Below are 17,880 nucleotides of genomic sequence, written 5' to 3'. Positions count from 1 at the left end.
TCTAAACAAGTAGCTGCTAAGGGATGGTATCGGCAAGCTTTGGAGCAAACTGATGTTTGTATTTAATAAGGATTATGGCCCTTTATTTTGGACCGATTCTAAAACTGGTAACTATAGGAAAAGGTTGATTTGGAAGTAAAGTAGGTAAGAAACTTCAAGGTAGGTTACTATTGCCGTACTGGAAGAACATGAGCCAAAGTCTCATGGGTAGAGACCGATAGAGTCTGCAACTTGTAATCAGCTGAAATGAACCAAGTATTTTCCTCCATTGAAATTTTTTTAATTAGCTGCAGCAAAACTTGTTCCAATTCTTCTCCTTCACTCCACTCATGGATTTCAGCTTTAATAAGCAATGGTTCTTTGCATATCAACTCCCATACGGGGAAGTTCTTCCTTGGCATCACAAAATCTTTGTCTTTAAGCCTCAAGCTTGGACAGTAGTCCCCAACACCGTCCCCAAGATAGATGAACCTCTTGTTTGCAAAACGGGATATTGAGTTTTGAATCCTTTCTATGATTAGACCCTGTTCATAGAAAAATTAGAATTAGTCACAAAATGTCAAAATCAAGAAGTTTCTCAATCACGTCAGAAAACTTCAATCTATTTTTAATTAGATCAATTAACCATCACTGGTAACAATGATATCAAATGGATTAATATCTAGAGTCTTTGGTCCTAAACATTTTTCAAAATCTTGTAAATTTTTAATTTCCAAGATAATATCAAATCCAGGGGCTCAAATCAGAGAACCAAAGATAAGTAATAGTTAACAACTTATCGAAAGCAATAGTTCTAGAAACTTCTGTTGTTATATATCATATAGTTATTAGATTTGAGTCTATCTAAAATATCATCATTCAGAGGTAAAATTTTCTTACTGGTTTTTAGGAATGAAGGATAATTTTTGTTATCGAAAAAACCTTTTTAATAGTAAGGGATGTATGAAAGGTATGGATAGAAGATACACACACCTTGCACATGTTTGGAGGGCACAGACTGCAACTGTGAGGAGAGTTGTTGAAGTCATGGTAAGGCAACACTCTTAATATTCCCTCTTCATTAACATAACCTGGGTTAGTGTTAATCTCTGAGAAGCACTCCCTTATTCCCAAGTGCTTCAAAATTGTCTCGATAAAGAAAGTATTTGCATCGCTTACAATCCTCAAATCACACCTAAAAATTATAAATGCTACCATAAGTTTCTTCCTCCTCGAATCTTTGTCTATACATGAGGGAAAAAGAAAAAAAAAAAAGAAAAAAAAGAAAAGGGAAAGAGATACATACCCTAAAGCATTGGCTGCTTTAATGGCAGAGATTATTCTGGGGTGTATTGGAATCCTCTGCAGAACTTGTACAATGTCCTCAATTGTTTTTCCATGTGAATGAAGCTCCATCATCATCCTATCCTATAAAGCCAAAACCAAAAACAAAAGCCTAAGTTATTTATATCATAAACAACGTAGATTGTAGAGAAAGAAACATATACTCTTGAAAAAGAACAGAGCATAGGACTACCACATAATTAGAAACGCAAAATGGGAGCAAATCAAAAACTTACCATGAGAGTGTTCCAAGGCATGGTGGGAAGGAGCTCATTGAACAAATCATTGAAACCCAACTCGTCAACAACCCAATTGTCACTGTCACAGTCGATGATGGTCTTGTCGAAGTCGAAAACTACCACAATTCCAGCCATTATGGTAACAAAGCGAATGCACAAAATCACAACAACTCAGAAGAAAGAATCTGTTTCCCAAGAATTAGATTCCTATTGGGTGTCTCGAACGTACTGCTCTCAAAATCGTGTGTTGCCTTGGGTTTCTCCGAAGGGTATTTATAGTGAACGTGGAGCTAAAGTGAAGGAATATTATATTAGATTCTTATTGTGATTTCTGTATCTAACAAATTCCATCAGAGCCGTTGGATGTGATGAACTTCATTTTGGTCAAAAAATCGGAGGGCAAAGAGGGTGTGGTATAGATTTAGGTGTTAATAAAAAAAGGAATATTCGAGGGAATTTAAATGCAATTATGCATGTGCTGTTTTATCCCACATTTAAATTTGGATTGGATCTCTATTATCTTGTCTCACATGGTGAAAATTCCACCTAAAATTGGAGTTGTATATGGGATGAGATATTCAATCTATTTTTTTTTTTTTGTTATTTGTAATTTTGCAAATAAAGATATCTAATCATAGTTCACACGGTGAGTCTCTTGAAGATAATTGCTGGGTAATATTTCAGTTTGAATTACGTTACACTTTAATCTTACCATTTTTTACAATCTTCAAGAAAATGGATCTCACTTCAACAAATTAGAAATTAGTTGTCAAATTATAAGTTAATTATTATAATTTAGTGATAAAGCTTTAACAGAAATTCAATTTCATTAATGGCCCGCAAAAGTAATTAATAAAAATAGCGATACTGTTATAGAAAACATACATCTCAATTTTAATATGATTTCAATAACATAGTTGCATATTGCTATCATAAAATTATAAAAATTCTTGCGGGGTTTACTTAAAATTAAGTTCCACCACAGGACTAAAGAATTAGCTATTGCCCAAAACGTCATAATCATCAGATTTGGGCGTAAATCCTCTTCATAATTCTTACTTAATGCGCTTGAACAAAACTCGATTCACCCTCAATAAGTGTATTCAAGAATTTAATGTTCTCACAAAAAACAAAACAAAAAGAATTAATTTAAAGAATAAGATATTCTACTTTTTTTTTTGTCTACCTTATCTACTCATTTTTTCAATATTATTATATCAGAATCTCACTATTTGTCTCTCATCTTGAGATCTCCATCCAATAATATTAAAGATGAGTAAGTAGATAAGATAGGTAATAAAAAAGTAGATAAAATAACCAATCTCTTAATTTAGATGAGTTATTAATAAAAAATATAATTTATTATTAATTAGTAATAAGCCCGTTTGTTTCAACTAAAAGATATATACTTATGATATAATTTTTTAAATATTTTTAGAAGCTAACATTTTTAAAATTTAAGAATATTAATTTTTTTTTGAAGTTTCAGTTTATTGTTTGGAAAACTTATCTAACTAGTAGGAAAAAAAAAGTTAATCGTCTTTTTTTTTATCAATTTCTAACCAACTGAAATTCATCTTTATTTGTTACCTTCCGGCCCAAAAAAATAATCTTATTCCTGCTACAAGATTCGCCGACGAGGAAAATTGTAAAATATAATTATGAAAATAAAAATTAATTGACGATCATTGGACGCAAGAATTGCGCTGCGTGCAGTTAGAAATGTTTTTCCGATCGATGACTATAATGCATTTTTTGTTTCTTTACTCACATGCCATATGATTAAGATAATGATTGTATATTTTATTTTTACTATATATTGATGTGAAAAATATTTGTCATTTTAAATGACATCAAGTTATGTCATTTTAAGAGAGAGAAAGACACAAAAAATATTTTTTATTTAAAATTTAAATTAAAAAAAACCACTCACTTTCTCTCCCATGATTTTCATTTCTTGTGTCTATATCTTTCTTAAAATGACATAATTTATGTCATTTAAAATAACAAACATCAAATCGTATATTTATTGGTTTTGACTTACCAACAGATTTTATCCTACATATTTGATAATTGGGCCTTTTGACCCTAGTAGGGCAATTTTAATAACCTTTCACCGGCATAGTTTCACGGTGAAATGAATTACCTATGTAATGCAGAACAACGCGTTATATAGAGTATCACGTTGAGAAGTGATTGTGAATAAACCACATCCTTTACAAGTTTTATGCCAAACCGGGTGATTGATGCATGGAACACGGTATGGACAGGAACATGTTTGTTGATTGATGGACTGGAACGCGGCATGTACAGGATCATGTTTGTTGGTGATGGAAAACCAACCGTGTCCTTTACACATTTCACGACCGGATTGATGCATGGAACGCGACACGTGCAGGATCATGTTTTCTGATTGATGGACTGGAACGCGGCACATACAGGATCATGTTTGTTGGTGATAGAAAACAAACTGCGTCCTTTACACATTTCACGACCAAACACGGTGATTGATGGGAATATTGCAGAAGGAACATGTAACCCGTCCAGCCGCGTCTAGAAACGGTAGTCATGCAGACGCGTCTCGATGTAGTCAGCCAATGACATCCCTGCATTTGATGCGGTTCTGATGCAGCCACGGATATAACATGTTCTCTAGTACACCGCGACCAAAACCTACATATACATACACCTTTCCAGAACTGCATTTTCATTTTCACTCCCCGAAGTTGTCTAAACGTTTCCTTCTTTCTGCATTTTACCTAAGTGTTTCCCCGTTTTGTTAACTGAAAGCTGTGTTGTTGATCTATTACATATTTTCATTGTTCAATGAAGGTTTGTACAATGTTATATTTGCTCGTTTAATTATTATTTTATTATGACATTACTAATTTTATTGCATTTATATTTTGTTTAACTATTTACAGGAAAAATGAGTTCAAATTTACAAACAATTCATGCACTTATATACTATAATGGTAGAAAGGTGATGGGTCGTCGTGGTGTAACATTTGAAGGTGAAAAGAGACCGATGCGTATTACACGGGGTACTACTTTTGAGGGCTTGAAAGCAAACATTCACCATAAATTGGGGTTACTAGGGAATCAACATATTTCTGAAATCACTGTAAGAGCTCTTGCTGGCAGTTCTGAATACACAGCAATATCAATTACAGATGATGATGATGTTGATATTATATTAGATATTTTTGTGGAACAAGCTGAAACGAGTACTGATCAAACCCATGCTAGAAAGTTTGTGGAGATATACGTAGATTTTCAAAATACCGATGATTTGTCATTACCGATTCAGTCAGTTGATCTGAATACAGCACCAGACATTGATATGTTGAACAGGAATGCATCATCATCTGTGCTTCCAGTAGTGCCCAACGCTGCTATATTTGATGATGAAGACATTCCAACATATGATCAGAACGATGATGAACCAGAAGAAGAAGAGGATGCGTGCCTGGCAGCTGAAAATAATGACGATGAGTCGAATAGTGAAGATGACGACGATGTGCCGATGGGATGCCACAACAACGTCAATGAAACCACATCGAGTATTGTTGGGTATGAAAATGTCGTTGAAGGTTAGTTGACAAGTGATTTAAATTAAAAAATTAAAAATATTTGCAACGTATTCAACTAACGATTTAGTTGTTTGTATGTTACATAGGTACCAATGTGACCGCTAATGTAGGTCCTAATGTATCTCCATTTTGGAATGGAATATCACATTACTCATACATTAATTATGAGTATCCCAAAGAAGATCGAGAATACAACGAGAGAGAGTATCGTGGTGCATGGACCATTGGGGATGAGTTGTCTGTGAAACAAGAATTTGATTCTAAGGAATCAGTGCAAATGACTGTGAAGTCATATTGTATGAAAATTAATAAAGAAGCTGTTGTTGTTGAGAGCACGACTATGAAGCTAGTTTTGAGGTGCAAGGACTATGGTCGGGTTGTCCATGGGAATGAGGGCAATGAAACCAAAAAATGGATTAATGTGGGTTGTGAGTAGATGGGAGGGACCTCACAATTGTGTCACTTGTAACTTGTCTCAAGATCACAGACATCTTGATTCCGCCTTCATTGCTTCAACTATATTAGGTGAGTGTATTTTGTCGAAATAAATTTGTGGTGTCTCTTGTGTTAATATTCACTTTCAATATACAATGATGTGCCAATGTGTATTGTGTTGACAGATATGGTCAAGGAAGAACCACATGTATCGATCGGCTTGATATAAGAAAGAATTCGAAACAATTATGGGTTTACTATTTCATACAGGAAAGCTTGGAAGGCTAAACAAAAAGCCATGGCAAAAATCTATGGCGATTGGGACCAGTCTTATGCTTATTTGCCCAAATGGTTTAATTACATGCTGACATTTTCGGAGGGTTCTGTTTACCACATTCAAACAAATGACTACATGGAAAACCATCGTGTTGTGAATGGCTACCGGGTTTTCCATAGAGTTTTCTGGACTTTCAAGCAATGTTGTGACGCGTTCAACTTCTGCAAACCTGTTATACAAGTTGATGGCACTCATTTATATGGGAAGTATAAAGGTACATTATTGATTGCCACAACGCAAGATGGAAACGATGAAGTATTACCTTTGGCATTTGCAGTCGTAGAAGGTGAGACGAAGGAGTCATGGGAATATTTTTTGTCATGTATACGTTTGTATGTCACTCAAAAAATAGGCATATGCCTAATCTCAGATCGGCACCGTGGAATATTATCGGCTGTTGCAAACCCACATCTTGATTGGCAGCCTCCTAAGGCGTACCATGTTTTTTGCCTTAGACATGTTGGAAGTAACTTCAACCAAAGATTCAAGAATGAGGAATGGAAACTTGATTCACCCTCAATAAGTGTATTCAAGAATTTAATGTTCTCACAAAAAACAAAAAAAAAAAGAATTAATTTAAGAAATAAGATATTCTACCTATCTTTTCTTTGTCTAACTTATCTACTCATTTTCAATATTATTATATCAGAATCTCACTATTTGTCTCTCATCTTGAGATTCCGATCCAATAATATTAAAGATGTGTAAGTAGATAAGATAGGTAGTTATCCAAAAAAAAAAAAAAATAAGATAGGTAAGAAAAAAATAGATAGAATAACCAATCTCTTAATTTAGATGAGTTATTAATAAAAAATATAATTTATTTTTATATAGTAATGAGCCCGTTTGTTTCAACTAAAAGATATATACTTATGATATAATTTTTTAAATATTTTTAGAAGCTAACATTTTTAATATTTAAGAATATTAATTTTTTTTTTTGAAGTTTCAGTTTATTGTTTGGAAAACTTATCTAACTAGTAGGAAAAAAAATTAATCGTCTTTTTTTTTATCAATTTCTAACCAACTGAAATTCATCTTTATTTGTTACCTTCCGGCCCAAAAAAATAATCTTATTCCTGCTACAAGATTCGCCGACGAGGAAAATTGTAAAATATAATTATGAAAATAAAAATTAATTGACGATCATTGGACGCAAGAATTGCGCTGCGTGCAGTTAGAAATGTTTTTCCGATCGAGGACTATAATGCATTTTTTGTTTCTTTACTCACATCCCATATGATTAAGATAATGATTGTATATTTTATTTTTACTATATATTTATGAAAAACATATTTGTCATTTTAAATGACATAAAATTATGTCATTTTAAGAGAGAAAAAGACACAAAAAAATATTTTTTATTTAAAATTTAAATTAAAAAACCACTCACTTTCTCTCCCATGATTTTTATTTCTTGTGTCTATCTCTTTCTTAAAATGACATAATTTATGTCATTTAAAATGACAAACATCAAACCGTATATTTATTGGTTTTGACTTACCAACAGATTTTATCCTACATATTTGATAATTCATTAGCGTTTTTTCTTTTTTTCTTTTTTCTTTTTTGAAATCATTGACTAGCGTGTTTCGTTTGGCGATTGGCAATCATCTGATTGTGTTTCTGGGATCATGTCCCCCATTATTACTTGGTAATGTCAAAACAGAGACCCGATACATCTTGTGATTGCCTTTCAAAAGAGCACATTGTCATTTTTTAATTTTCATTATGATGTTATGTATTCCTAGTCTTAGGATGTTATACAAATAAGCAAAAAGAAAAGAGAATGAAACATGAAATCTAAATGATTTCCAACCTTTTCTTTTTAATAATGTCATTAAAGTTTAAAACGATAATATCAAACAAATTGCCAAAACTTATTGCTACTAGAGATGTAAATGAGTCAGCCGATCTAATAAGAATCTATGATTCGGCTTATTACATATAGTCAAACAGAACAGGCTCAGATAAAAAAAAGTCTATTTAGAAAGAGGCCATAAGCTTTTTTCTATATGCCTAACCTATAAGGCTATAAACCTACACATCAGCTTATATCATATTATTTATTTTAAATAAAATTAATAACTTTTTATTTTAATAATTTTAAATAATAAAATAATATTATTTTAGTCATTTTTTTAATTATTGAATACTTAATAGGATTAAACGGATTAATAGGTCAGACTTTTTTTTTTTTTTTTGATAACAGACTTTTTTTTTTTAATATAGGTCAGACTAGACTCATAATTTTAGCATATTCAAAACTAAATGATCAAACCAAACATAAAATATTTTATACAAATTTAATTTATTTAAGTTAAAAGATAATCTAATTCAGCCTATTCATACCCCTAACCGCCACTGGTTAGTTTCTATATCATTTCCACTTCATCTACTCTCTATGTGCAAGACTCTCCCTATGCAAGCTGTTCATATCATTAATGCGAAAGGAACTAATAATGCATTAAAAAAAAGGGTTTTATAAGAGTTATGTTGTAGGAAAAATGATTGTGTTATGTTATAGAGATTCGTTTTGCGTGCCAGAGTTTTTTTTTTTTTTTTTGCTGCGGGCCCCACAAAATGTTCTGTGTATAGGAAAATTTTTGTGGTCATATTAAATAATAGATGATAAACCCTAAAAAAAAATATTGAAAGTAGCATTAGCACCTAGAAATAGTGCTCAGTGATGTGTCGAGCTTTACAATGAAAAGCTGAAACGATAAAAATAATGTTAGTGCTATACTCGAGTAATAAAAAAAATACATGTATAACATTTTTCTCTGTGTCATTAATTTGACATTTTTCAATTCGATACGTCAAGGCAATATAAGTTAATGTTCAAACAGAGAGAAGGGAAAGATTGCGACAAAAAGATTGCATTAGCCATAAAAAACTTATCATGATATTTGGGGAATGCGGTGTCAAATTTAATGATCAAATAAACTAAAAGACACTTATTATGGTAGCTCCGTTGATATCAATAAATTGAGCAGGTAAAATTGAGAGCATGTGTTTGATTCTTTTCAATATTGTTTTTAGAAGAGATTTATAATCTTAATTCTAGGACTCGCCTCGAATCATACTAGTCGTGAAACGATGAACTAATTAAAATATATCAACAACAAAAAAAACTAAAAGAACCAAAAAAAAATTGTGATGAGTTTTAGATGAGATAATGTGCAAAGTGTGAGGTATGTTGTGTCCAAAACTCACACTAACATGTCACCAGCTTAGATCATGGCTTTGGCATTCTTTTTGCAAACGTTGCCGTTGACGCAACAATGTGAACAAATAATGGCGCCTAACGTGACAAAGAATATCAGTTGCATGGGATATATATGAATATCAAAAGAATTTCCCATCATTTCCCCACTCTCCTTTTCAATTGTTTGTGATTGAAACTAAAAATCACTTTTGTTCCACTTCTTCCTTGAAGCCAAGAAATATCAACCACTACCAGAATATTTAAAGGTGTGTTCTCCCTCTCTTTTCTTTTCATGTTGTATGATTGATGTGTATAGTTAGTTGAAGTGGGGTGCAATATAGTAATCAGTCAAAAGTTTGGCCATTTACTCTTTGTGATATGTAAAGTTGGTTTATTTTTAAAATGTACAAGTAAGGGTGTATTTATTTTATTTTAATTTATTTTCTCAATTGATTAAAATTTAAAAATGCTATTTATATTTTTTAAAAATAAGTTCATATAAAAAAAATTATGGATTTAATGTTTCTTGTATTGTAGAAGATAATTTATCTTATACATACAGAAAAATATATAGGACCCATGCAGATCAATGTGAAGAGAAAAAAGAAAAAGAAAAATTATGGATCTTATATTTTTTTTGTATATGTAGAAAATAAATTATCTTTTACAACATTAAAAATATTAAACCCAAAAATTATATCCGTTCTCTGTGAAAGGTGATCAATTATTATGCCGCATATATATTCGTTTAAAGAGATAAGCTTAAAAACTTGATAAGAGGAATATATGTACATTATTCGTTCACATGCCGTTGGATAGATAGCTAGGGGAGATAAAATACATGATCCACCAATATTTCAAAAAATTTGATGTGTTATATCTTATACTTTTTGACACTCATTGACACTCCTACACTCTAAGATGTATTGTAGAGACTCAAAAAAGATTTCAAATGTTGCATTGCGTTACGTTGATTGTTGCATTTTTAGTTCTATCTATTAGATTCATTGGATTGCGATTACCATTTTATTGAGTTTAATATAAATATTTATGATTTTTTATATTTCTTTGCAAAATTGATGGAGATTATAAGTTCAGCTTGATTTTTTTGTTAAATTATTGAATATTAAATATAATATACACTACATAAATTAAAAATATTATTTAATATCAAAACATGTCCTAATATTAAATATAATATTTTTTAGAATTAACGCATCCGAGTGTCGTATCATATTGTATCTGATGTTCCGTGTCGGTGCAATATATAATAAAACCATCAATCAAATCTAAGCATCTTGTATTTTCTTTTGTGGTTAATAATTTTTTTTTTTAAAAGATCCTCGAGATATACAAAATTTACTGGCAGCACAGTTATATATAATCTGTATTAACTACTCATAATAAGCATAAGGAAATAATAAATAGAACTATATCTACAATCCCTATAATTATTTTCCTGCAAGTGTAACAATTTAGGTGATAATAGCAATGGGGGCGAAATTATCACTGTATATTTTTTTTTTTTTTTTTTTGAGTTACCCAACCCTAATTACCTCTTTGAGGCGAGTTGGTTCCCTCCGGTATTCCCACAAGCTTCGACTCTTTGAGCCGGCTATGAGACTAATCCGGAGTGCGGGGGTCAGTGATGGCTAAAGGTTCAGCCCCCTCCCCAAGAATGCATTCAGCGGGAATCGAACACATGTCCAACCCCACTAACTCAGCGCCAAAGAACCAACTGAGTTGCACCCATTGGGTCTATATATTCTTTCTTATTAGTTATAATTATTTATATATATAAAAATAAAGCAATATTCATAATTTAAGGCTAATAATAATCTTAAAAAATTATATAAATAACACTCACTATTAAAGTTTTGAATGAACTTTCGAGGGCGATTGCCCATCTAAACCCTCGGTTCCATCACTGGATAGTAGGCAATATAAGAAAGGGTTCGATGTTTGTGATTTTAAATGACATAAGTTATGTCATTTTAAGAGAGAGATAGACACAAAGAATGAAAATCACGAGGGAGAAAGTGGGTGGTTTTTTTTAATTTTAAATAAAAAAATTTATTTTGTGTCTATCTCTCACTTAAAATGACATAAATTTATGTCATTTAAAATGACAAATACTTTTTCTTATAAGAAAAATGTATTAAAAATACTTTTTTATAATATTTTACAATTTTTAAAAAATTTCCCTTTACATCCAACATTTGTTATACTTGTTATCTTAGAGGGGCAAACAACAAATTGATACGTTTTTTCCTTTAGACGATGAAAAACACTACCTCTCCGCTGCATATTTGGTAATAACTATTTAATATGGCAACAGGTGAAGTTGGACAAAACTGAAGAAAATTTTGTACAATGCAACTTTATTTTGAGGCGTTAGGTTGGATTGCCCGTCAAGGATCCATTTTGATAAATTTTTATAAATTACATTATGTATTTTCGAAAATACATAATGTAGTTTGTAAAAAGTTTATAAATATAATTTTTCCCTTAAATAAATGAACAATTCATGCCCATATTGAGTTAAAGTTTGTCATTTTGTATTTTGTATTTTATATTTTTTATAAAGAATCAACTTATAAAAGTCTAAACTTTAGAGTTGAAATGATTTTTTACATTGTATCACAACCGACATAACTAAATGGTGATGAGTTTAATTTCAATTGTCCCCGTTCAATTAATAAATAATTAAATATTAAAGAATTTTTTTTAACACAATAAAACTAAAAAAAAAAACTCTTATGTAAGAGAGTGTATTACTTGTCACTTGTCAACTTAAACTTTTGGATTAGAATAGTTATTTACAATTTTATATTTCTCTTGCATAGACCTTATTTTGGCATTGCCTGCTTGCTGGTTTTGCCTCAATTCCACAACATTTAGCAATTAGCCCCAACAAATAAGTGCAGAACAAAGTTTCTAGGCAGAAGCTGAGCATTCAAACTGAATCATTTACATCAGAATCAGAATACAGCACAGAAAATAGAGCAGTTACTGGTAAGTAAAACTGCAGGATCCGCAGTGTATTTGATGTGCATAAAATGCACTTTGAGCGCTTCATTATATCAGCACTCTCCATTTTTCTCTTAGTCATCCTCTCAAAATCTAATACTAAAATTATCCTTACATGTACAGTCAATGAAATGGTTACGTATAAGGGATAATGCAAAATTGAAAATTTATTTATAGCAACAGAAAATAAACTTCTAAGTTTCACGCTATCCAGTTTATGTAACACGCACATATTTGTTACTTGGTTCCCTACATAAACTGGCAAACAAACAAATTTGATTCGTGAAGACAAATCCATGTCAAATGAATTACCTGACCTGAACAAATTCTGAATTAGGGTTGCTATTGGCAACCGCTAACTGATGACTGATTAGCACCATAAAATAGGATTATTAACAATGACAAAGTCAGAAAATTTTGTGAGAGGAAACAAGGAAAGTGAAATTCTCAATGACTTGGACCGGACAACACAATAGTGGGTCAATACGTAGCCAAAATTGAATAATTCTTCAACTTTTGTTCATACATGAGGAATAATAAAGAAAAATGGGGTAAATTTTTGCTACACTACCTTTCTTGTAAGTCTTAATGTAGTCTAAGACAAAGATTTAATGCAATTGAGGGGAGGAGATCACCCATCCTAATCCCTCCATGGTTAGGGCACTGATGATTAAATGATGTTGTGATATCTTTGATCAAAGGCAAATGCCATGCACGAAGTAAGTGTTTCCTCTGTACCTAAGCATCCTATTGTGTGCTCCAACACACCACATATGGCCTTGCAGGTCCAAATGTCCTTTCATTTCAGCCATTTCCCATACTAACTTGAAAAGCCCAAGCGCCCTGTCCAACTGCTTCACACCACGCCCAACCATCTTCTCACTATCTGAAGTCAAAATTCTTCCCATTAACAAGCTAAACCTGTTGTCACTTCCATTTCCATAAACCCCACCACGCATATCTAATTCAATATCTGTAACTCTTCCGTAGAGGTAATACATTAATAGAGTGAATAAGCAACGAGATGAGTGACCCAATGTTTTGGAAAGCTTCTTCTGCACTAGGTTTTCTTGATGTCGAACTTCCTTGTATCCAACTTTGTTGTCAGTAAAAATATCCTTGATATGCAATAGCCCCTCCTTCATGACCTCAGCCTTATCCACATGCAACTTTAATCTCGTTTCACTTCTACAACATTTGATTAGATCATTGAACATCCCTAGAACATCTTCCCATTTCTGGGAATCAGAAAAATTAACAGTTTTGGAAGGCAAAAGCTTCATCCATGAAGAAGAGTCAGGGTCAGAAAAAAGGGCAGTTTCAGTCAGAAACTTAAGGCAGCTATGAACAATTTGCTGACCCAACAACATAGTACCTTCGTTTAAGCCCTGAGAACCCAAAGAATCCAAATCGACTTTGAAACTATTCAGAATTTCTTCAAGTGCACCAGTCCATATACGGTGCTGGGTAACCTGTGGGCACACTCTAAAACGAACTAACTTCCTTTGTTGAGCAGAAACACTGAGAAAGTTGCTCACTTTGGTCAGTGAATCAATTACCAAAGGTTCTCTTTCACTTGCTTTACAGAAAGGAGTAAATGAATCGTGTTGTGTATCAGTGTTGGAGGAGGCCAGAACATGTTTCATTTTGTGCTGAACAGATGGAGACCCAATAAACACCCGAACAAGAGACTTGAAGGTACACATTTCATGCTCAATTCCATCATCAAAAATGGCTGAATTACTATTTATATCAACAAGTCTTCCATCAATTGCATCCACATTTGCTAGCAAATCAGCCAACTTTGTTATCCTTGGAAACTCATTCTGATACCATTGCAAGTCAAAAACATGTTGTGAAGAGTGATAAAGCATTGAGTTCAGGTAAAAACCTACACATTTGTTGGTTCTGAAATAGTTTCCACTGTAAAGCAGCCCCCGAAATCTAGAAGCCATTACTACCTGCTATGTTAAAAGGGATAGTAAAAAGCTCTATGATCCCAAAGGCTATAAAAAGATCATTGCATTCTGTCACGCATTTTATCAAGCATGTTGCAGTCACTATAAAAAAAAGAACCTCTATATCTCTAATCTAATATTCACAGTCACAATATAATTATAGTTACAATAAAAATATAAAGCAACATGATACACGAAGGCAGCGGAGAGGGGTAACCAGTAATCAGTAATCAGCTATGCAGACACCAACCTCAACGACATTCAGACATGCAGCGAACTGTGAAAATTTTAAAATCTCCTGCCAAAAAATTATTTAATCTTCCTATTATATATCAAGGGTTTTATTAATCTATTTTTACATAAGATAGATATCTTACGTTGTAGAGAGAAACTAGGTGGGTCCCACCATTAAAAAAAAAAAAAAAAAGTAAAGTGCAGAAATCGTGAGAGAAAATGAGATAAGTTACCTCATGTAAAAGGAGACTAATATTTTCCCACATTAAAATGTAAATATGATTTTTTTCTCATTTTAACACGGTTTAAAATATTTTTATATAAAGGGGTTAATGTTTCTGCTCCATATTTTTTTAACACACTGACATAAAAATTAATAAGTTTCACTAATTTTTTCTTTTTTTTTTTCTTTATAACAAAACTCTCTTATTTTTATACGAGTATAGCAGAAAAAAATCTACTAAATATCTTTTCTTTCTATAAAATCAATTGTTAATAATTATAGTGATATTTTTTATTTTATAAACAAATAAATTCATAAATTTTAATGATTATATTCGTATAACGAAAGAAAATAATCATTTTAATTATTGATTATTAACTTATTATTGAAAATTATGAATAATTAAAACTCTCTCACATAATATAATTATATTAAAATAAGATATGAGATATTTGGGAGAAAATTTATTTGTTAATTTTTCAAAAAAAAAATTGAATGTATATAATATATTAACATTTTCAATTTAATTTTTAAATAATTATAATTATCTGATTTTATTTTTTAACACATAATTTTTCATATTTAAAAGGATATTTATTATTTTAATATATATATTATAGATATTTATCACTTTTTTTATAAATGATCTCTAGCTTATTAAAATCCAACTAACAATTCTCATTTGATATTATTTTATAATTATTAATTTTATTTTGATTCAAAATTAATAAAATTAATGTTCAAAAATGAAAAAAAATAAATGTAACATTTTCATATGTATATGGGTTTTAAATTTTTCATGTTATACGAGACGAAATTATATTCTATACACATATAGAAGTATGAAGGCAAAAAAATTTACATATGATTATTTTAATAAATAATTAACGGATACATAACCGTTTTGAACCAATTTACAGATGTATTGCACTCAGTTCTGCCCCACTTAGGCAAAACATGTTTTACCTAAATTAAGCGAAATAAGGAAGGGAGTTTCGCCCAAGCTAAGCGAAACTAGTCTCGCCCAATTGAGGCGAGACTCAAGCCCTCTTTTTGCCTTAACCAAATGTGATTGGCTCAGTTATCCCTATTTAAACCACTATCCTCTCCTTCAACCAAAAAAAAAAAAAAAACACTATCCTCTCCACACTCTTCTCTATCATAAACCTCCTCTCCACACTTTTCATGCTCTCTTTTATTTATTTTTTGTTTATATATTTAAGAATGAGTTCACATTCTGATTCTATTCATGTTGTTTTATATCATAATGGTATGAAAGTTGAAAGTCGACGTGATGTAGTTTTTAAAGGCGAAAAAAAGCCAACACTTATCAAGCGCAACTCAACAATTGCTAAACTGCATCAGAGATTCATCATAAGTTAGCTCTCTAAGGTAACTAATCTATCACTCTGGTCACGGCAAGATTATGGCAATCTAAACAATACATTAGTTTGCAAGTGGTGGAAGATGAAGACATAGATATGATCATGGAAGAATTCTTCAACCAGTCAAGGAAAGATTTCTTAGAGTTGTATGTGGATATTGCCGGAATAGAAGATGTTGTTTTACCTATGAGGATAGTTGTTTTCAATTCTCCACGTAACGCATCATCATTTGCTGCTCCAGTTGTTAACATGTTTGAGGAAGATGAAAATGACCTTACCTGGGTTATGGATGACGACTATTATGATGACGATGATGATAATATCGCAATGGAAGATCATCTTTTGGCTGAGGATGCTAGTTCTACAGACAATGACAAGGATCATGGTCTGTTCACGACTCAAATAGAAGAATATCATGATCGATGGGGAGTCTTGTAATGCCCCAATTTGAAAATCGGATTGTTAACTAACATATGGTAATAAAAATGCATCAAACTTGATTAAAGTAGCGGAAGACTTAACAAAAATTTCTAATTACGCAAAGTAATTTCTTGAGACAACTTTTCCTTTTTAATTATTCCTACAAGTTGCTATATCTATATTATATATCTTGTTTCTATAAATTGTACAGTCTCATACCTGTATAGAAATTCAAATTAAATTCCATGTGACCATAATCAATGACCAATGACTATACGAATATGGTAATTTATACCATTCTGTATAGTCTAACAGACAGTATAACGGCTATAAATTGGACTAATCTAAGGATCGAATCCTTCCATCTTAACTTGTCCTGAAATACAGAAAAGTACAACCAATCTGGCCATGCCATTACAATCTGTCCGTGCCAATCTGTCCAAGGGAAGCGTCTGCTAAAATTGATTAGAGTCGCAGCGTTTTCGTATAAAATTCTTATTTTAAAACAACATTTTGATGTTACCAATTAAAATCTTGCCTGGAAAACTGACTTCATAATCTAAAAACAGCAAGTAAATCTTAAAAAGGCTTTCGTTGCGCAACTCTGAATTTTCTTGAAAACAGCCTGTCTTGCAAAAATCATGTAAATTCGAAATCAAAAGCTTAAAAAAAATTCTTTGTTACGAAGAAACTAGACATCCGGGGCTTTACGTGCATATAAAAATTATTTCGTTCGGAGGTGTCTAGCTCCCGAAACAGAACTCGCAAAGTACAAGATAAATCAGTACAAAAGTTCCAAAATGACCTGACTTGTAAAAATCATAGTAAATCGGGCTTATAAGCTTTGAACTTAATCTTTATATAATCTGAAAGAACACAACCGGGGCTTTATATACATATAAATTATACCTCATTCGGAGGTTTGTAGCCCCAGAACGACAACTCGCAAAGTGCTCGCAACAACGGTTCAAAAATCCGAATTTTAAATACAGCAGAATTATTTTCGCAAACTAAATACTAGACATAAAAAAAAATCATGCTACGTTTCTTTTCAAAACAGAATATACATCATGGCATGCCATCCTTTAAGAAAATACAACAAGGTCAAATAATCAGAATACTATCAGCAGAAACAGTGAGCAAACAGCAAGGTTGCCCACAGCATAACTCAAACAGATTTATTCATGTGATCATGTCATCAAACACCTCTTCAAACGCTTCTAAGTCCTCCTGAAATTTATAAAATTGAGCCCCCGAAGGGGTGAGAAAAATCCCAGTAGTGTGATAGTAAAACCAGTAAAGCAACAATATTAGACTAGGCATAGAATTCCAAAACAGTCGCATCAACCTATAATCTTCCGGACAGATGCTAACATAATCATAGTGCGTATATAACGTCAAAGTACTAATCATGGTGCGTATATAACGCCATAGTCATCATAGTGTGTATATAACGCCATAGTCATCATAGTGTGTATATAACGCCATGGTAATG

At 31.9% G+C, this 17,880-nt stretch overlaps 3 protein-coding genes across 3 annotated transcripts; 1 reads left to right on the top strand and 2 right to left on the bottom strand.

The window, feature by feature from the left end:
- Window positions 1-25: 25 nt before the first annotated feature.
- LOC133297566 (inorganic pyrophosphatase 1-like) lies at window positions 26-1,704 on the bottom strand. The gene is made up of 4 exons (XM_061496734.1): window positions 1,560-1,704; window positions 1,286-1,407; window positions 973-1,174; window positions 26-524 (listed from the first exon to the last, which is right to left on the bottom strand). The coding sequence occupies exons 1-4, from the start codon at window positions 1,695-1,697 to the stop codon at window positions 168-170; spliced, it is 819 nt and encodes a 272-aa protein (XP_061352718.1). The 5' UTR covers window positions 1,698-1,704; the 3' UTR covers window positions 26-167.
- Window positions 1,705-5,888: 4,184 nt separating this feature from the next.
- LOC133297561 (uncharacterized) lies at window positions 5,889-6,635 on the top strand. The gene is made up of 2 exons (XM_061496730.1): window positions 5,889-6,213; window positions 6,577-6,635. The coding sequence occupies exons 1-2, from the start codon at window positions 5,889-5,891 to the stop codon at window positions 6,633-6,635; spliced, it is 384 nt and encodes a 127-aa protein (XP_061352714.1).
- Window positions 6,636-12,721: 6,086 nt separating this feature from the next.
- LOC133297569 (uncharacterized) lies at window positions 12,722-14,262 on the bottom strand. The gene has a single exon (XM_061496738.1). The coding sequence runs from the start codon at window positions 14,118-14,120 to the stop codon at window positions 12,861-12,863; it is 1,260 nt and encodes a 419-aa protein (XP_061352722.1). The 5' UTR covers window positions 14,121-14,262; the 3' UTR covers window positions 12,722-12,860.
- Between the last annotated feature and the right edge of the window lie 3,618 nt (window positions 14,263-17,880).

This window comes from Gastrolobium bilobum, unplaced genomic scaffold (genome assembly GCF_033153095.1).
Source record: "Gastrolobium bilobum isolate Gb01-03AN ecotype WA unplaced genomic scaffold, APGP_CSIRO_Gbil_v1 utg2745, whole genome shotgun sequence".
Classification (NCBI taxonomy): Eukaryota; Viridiplantae; Streptophyta; class Magnoliopsida; order Fabales; family Fabaceae; genus Gastrolobium; species Gastrolobium bilobum.
The sequence above is the reverse complement of the archived record's forward strand: the minus strand, read 5'-3'. Positions and strand labels throughout refer to the sequence as shown.

What these genes read in the sequence shown, in the direction of transcription:
- LOC133297566 (XM_061496734.1), bottom strand. Translation starts at nt 1,697, where the DNA reads ATGGCTGGAATTGTGGTAGTTTTCGACTTCGACAAGACCATCATCGAC. An exon ending in TGCCTTGGAACACTCTCATG is followed by an intron (nt 1,408 to 1,559) that starts GTAAGTTTTTGA and finishes TTGGCTTTATAG; the next exon opens with GATAGGATGATGATGGAGCT. An exon ending in GCCCTCCAAACATGTGCAAG is followed by an intron (nt 525 to 972) that starts GTGTGTGTATCT and finishes TTCTATGAACAG; the next exon opens with GGTCTAATCATAGAAAGGAT.
- LOC133297561 (XM_061496730.1), top strand. Translation starts at nt 5,889, where the DNA reads ATGGCAAAAATCTATGGCGATTGGGACCAGTCTTATGCTTATTTGCCC. An exon ending in GGCATTTGCAGTCGTAGAAG is followed by an intron (nt 6,214 to 6,576) that starts GTGAGACGAAGG and finishes TTATTATATCAG; the next exon opens with AATCTCACTATTTGTCTCTC.
- LOC133297569 (XM_061496738.1), bottom strand. Translation starts at nt 14,120, where the DNA reads ATGGCTTCTAGATTTCGGGGGCTGCTTTACAGTGGAAACTATTTCAGA.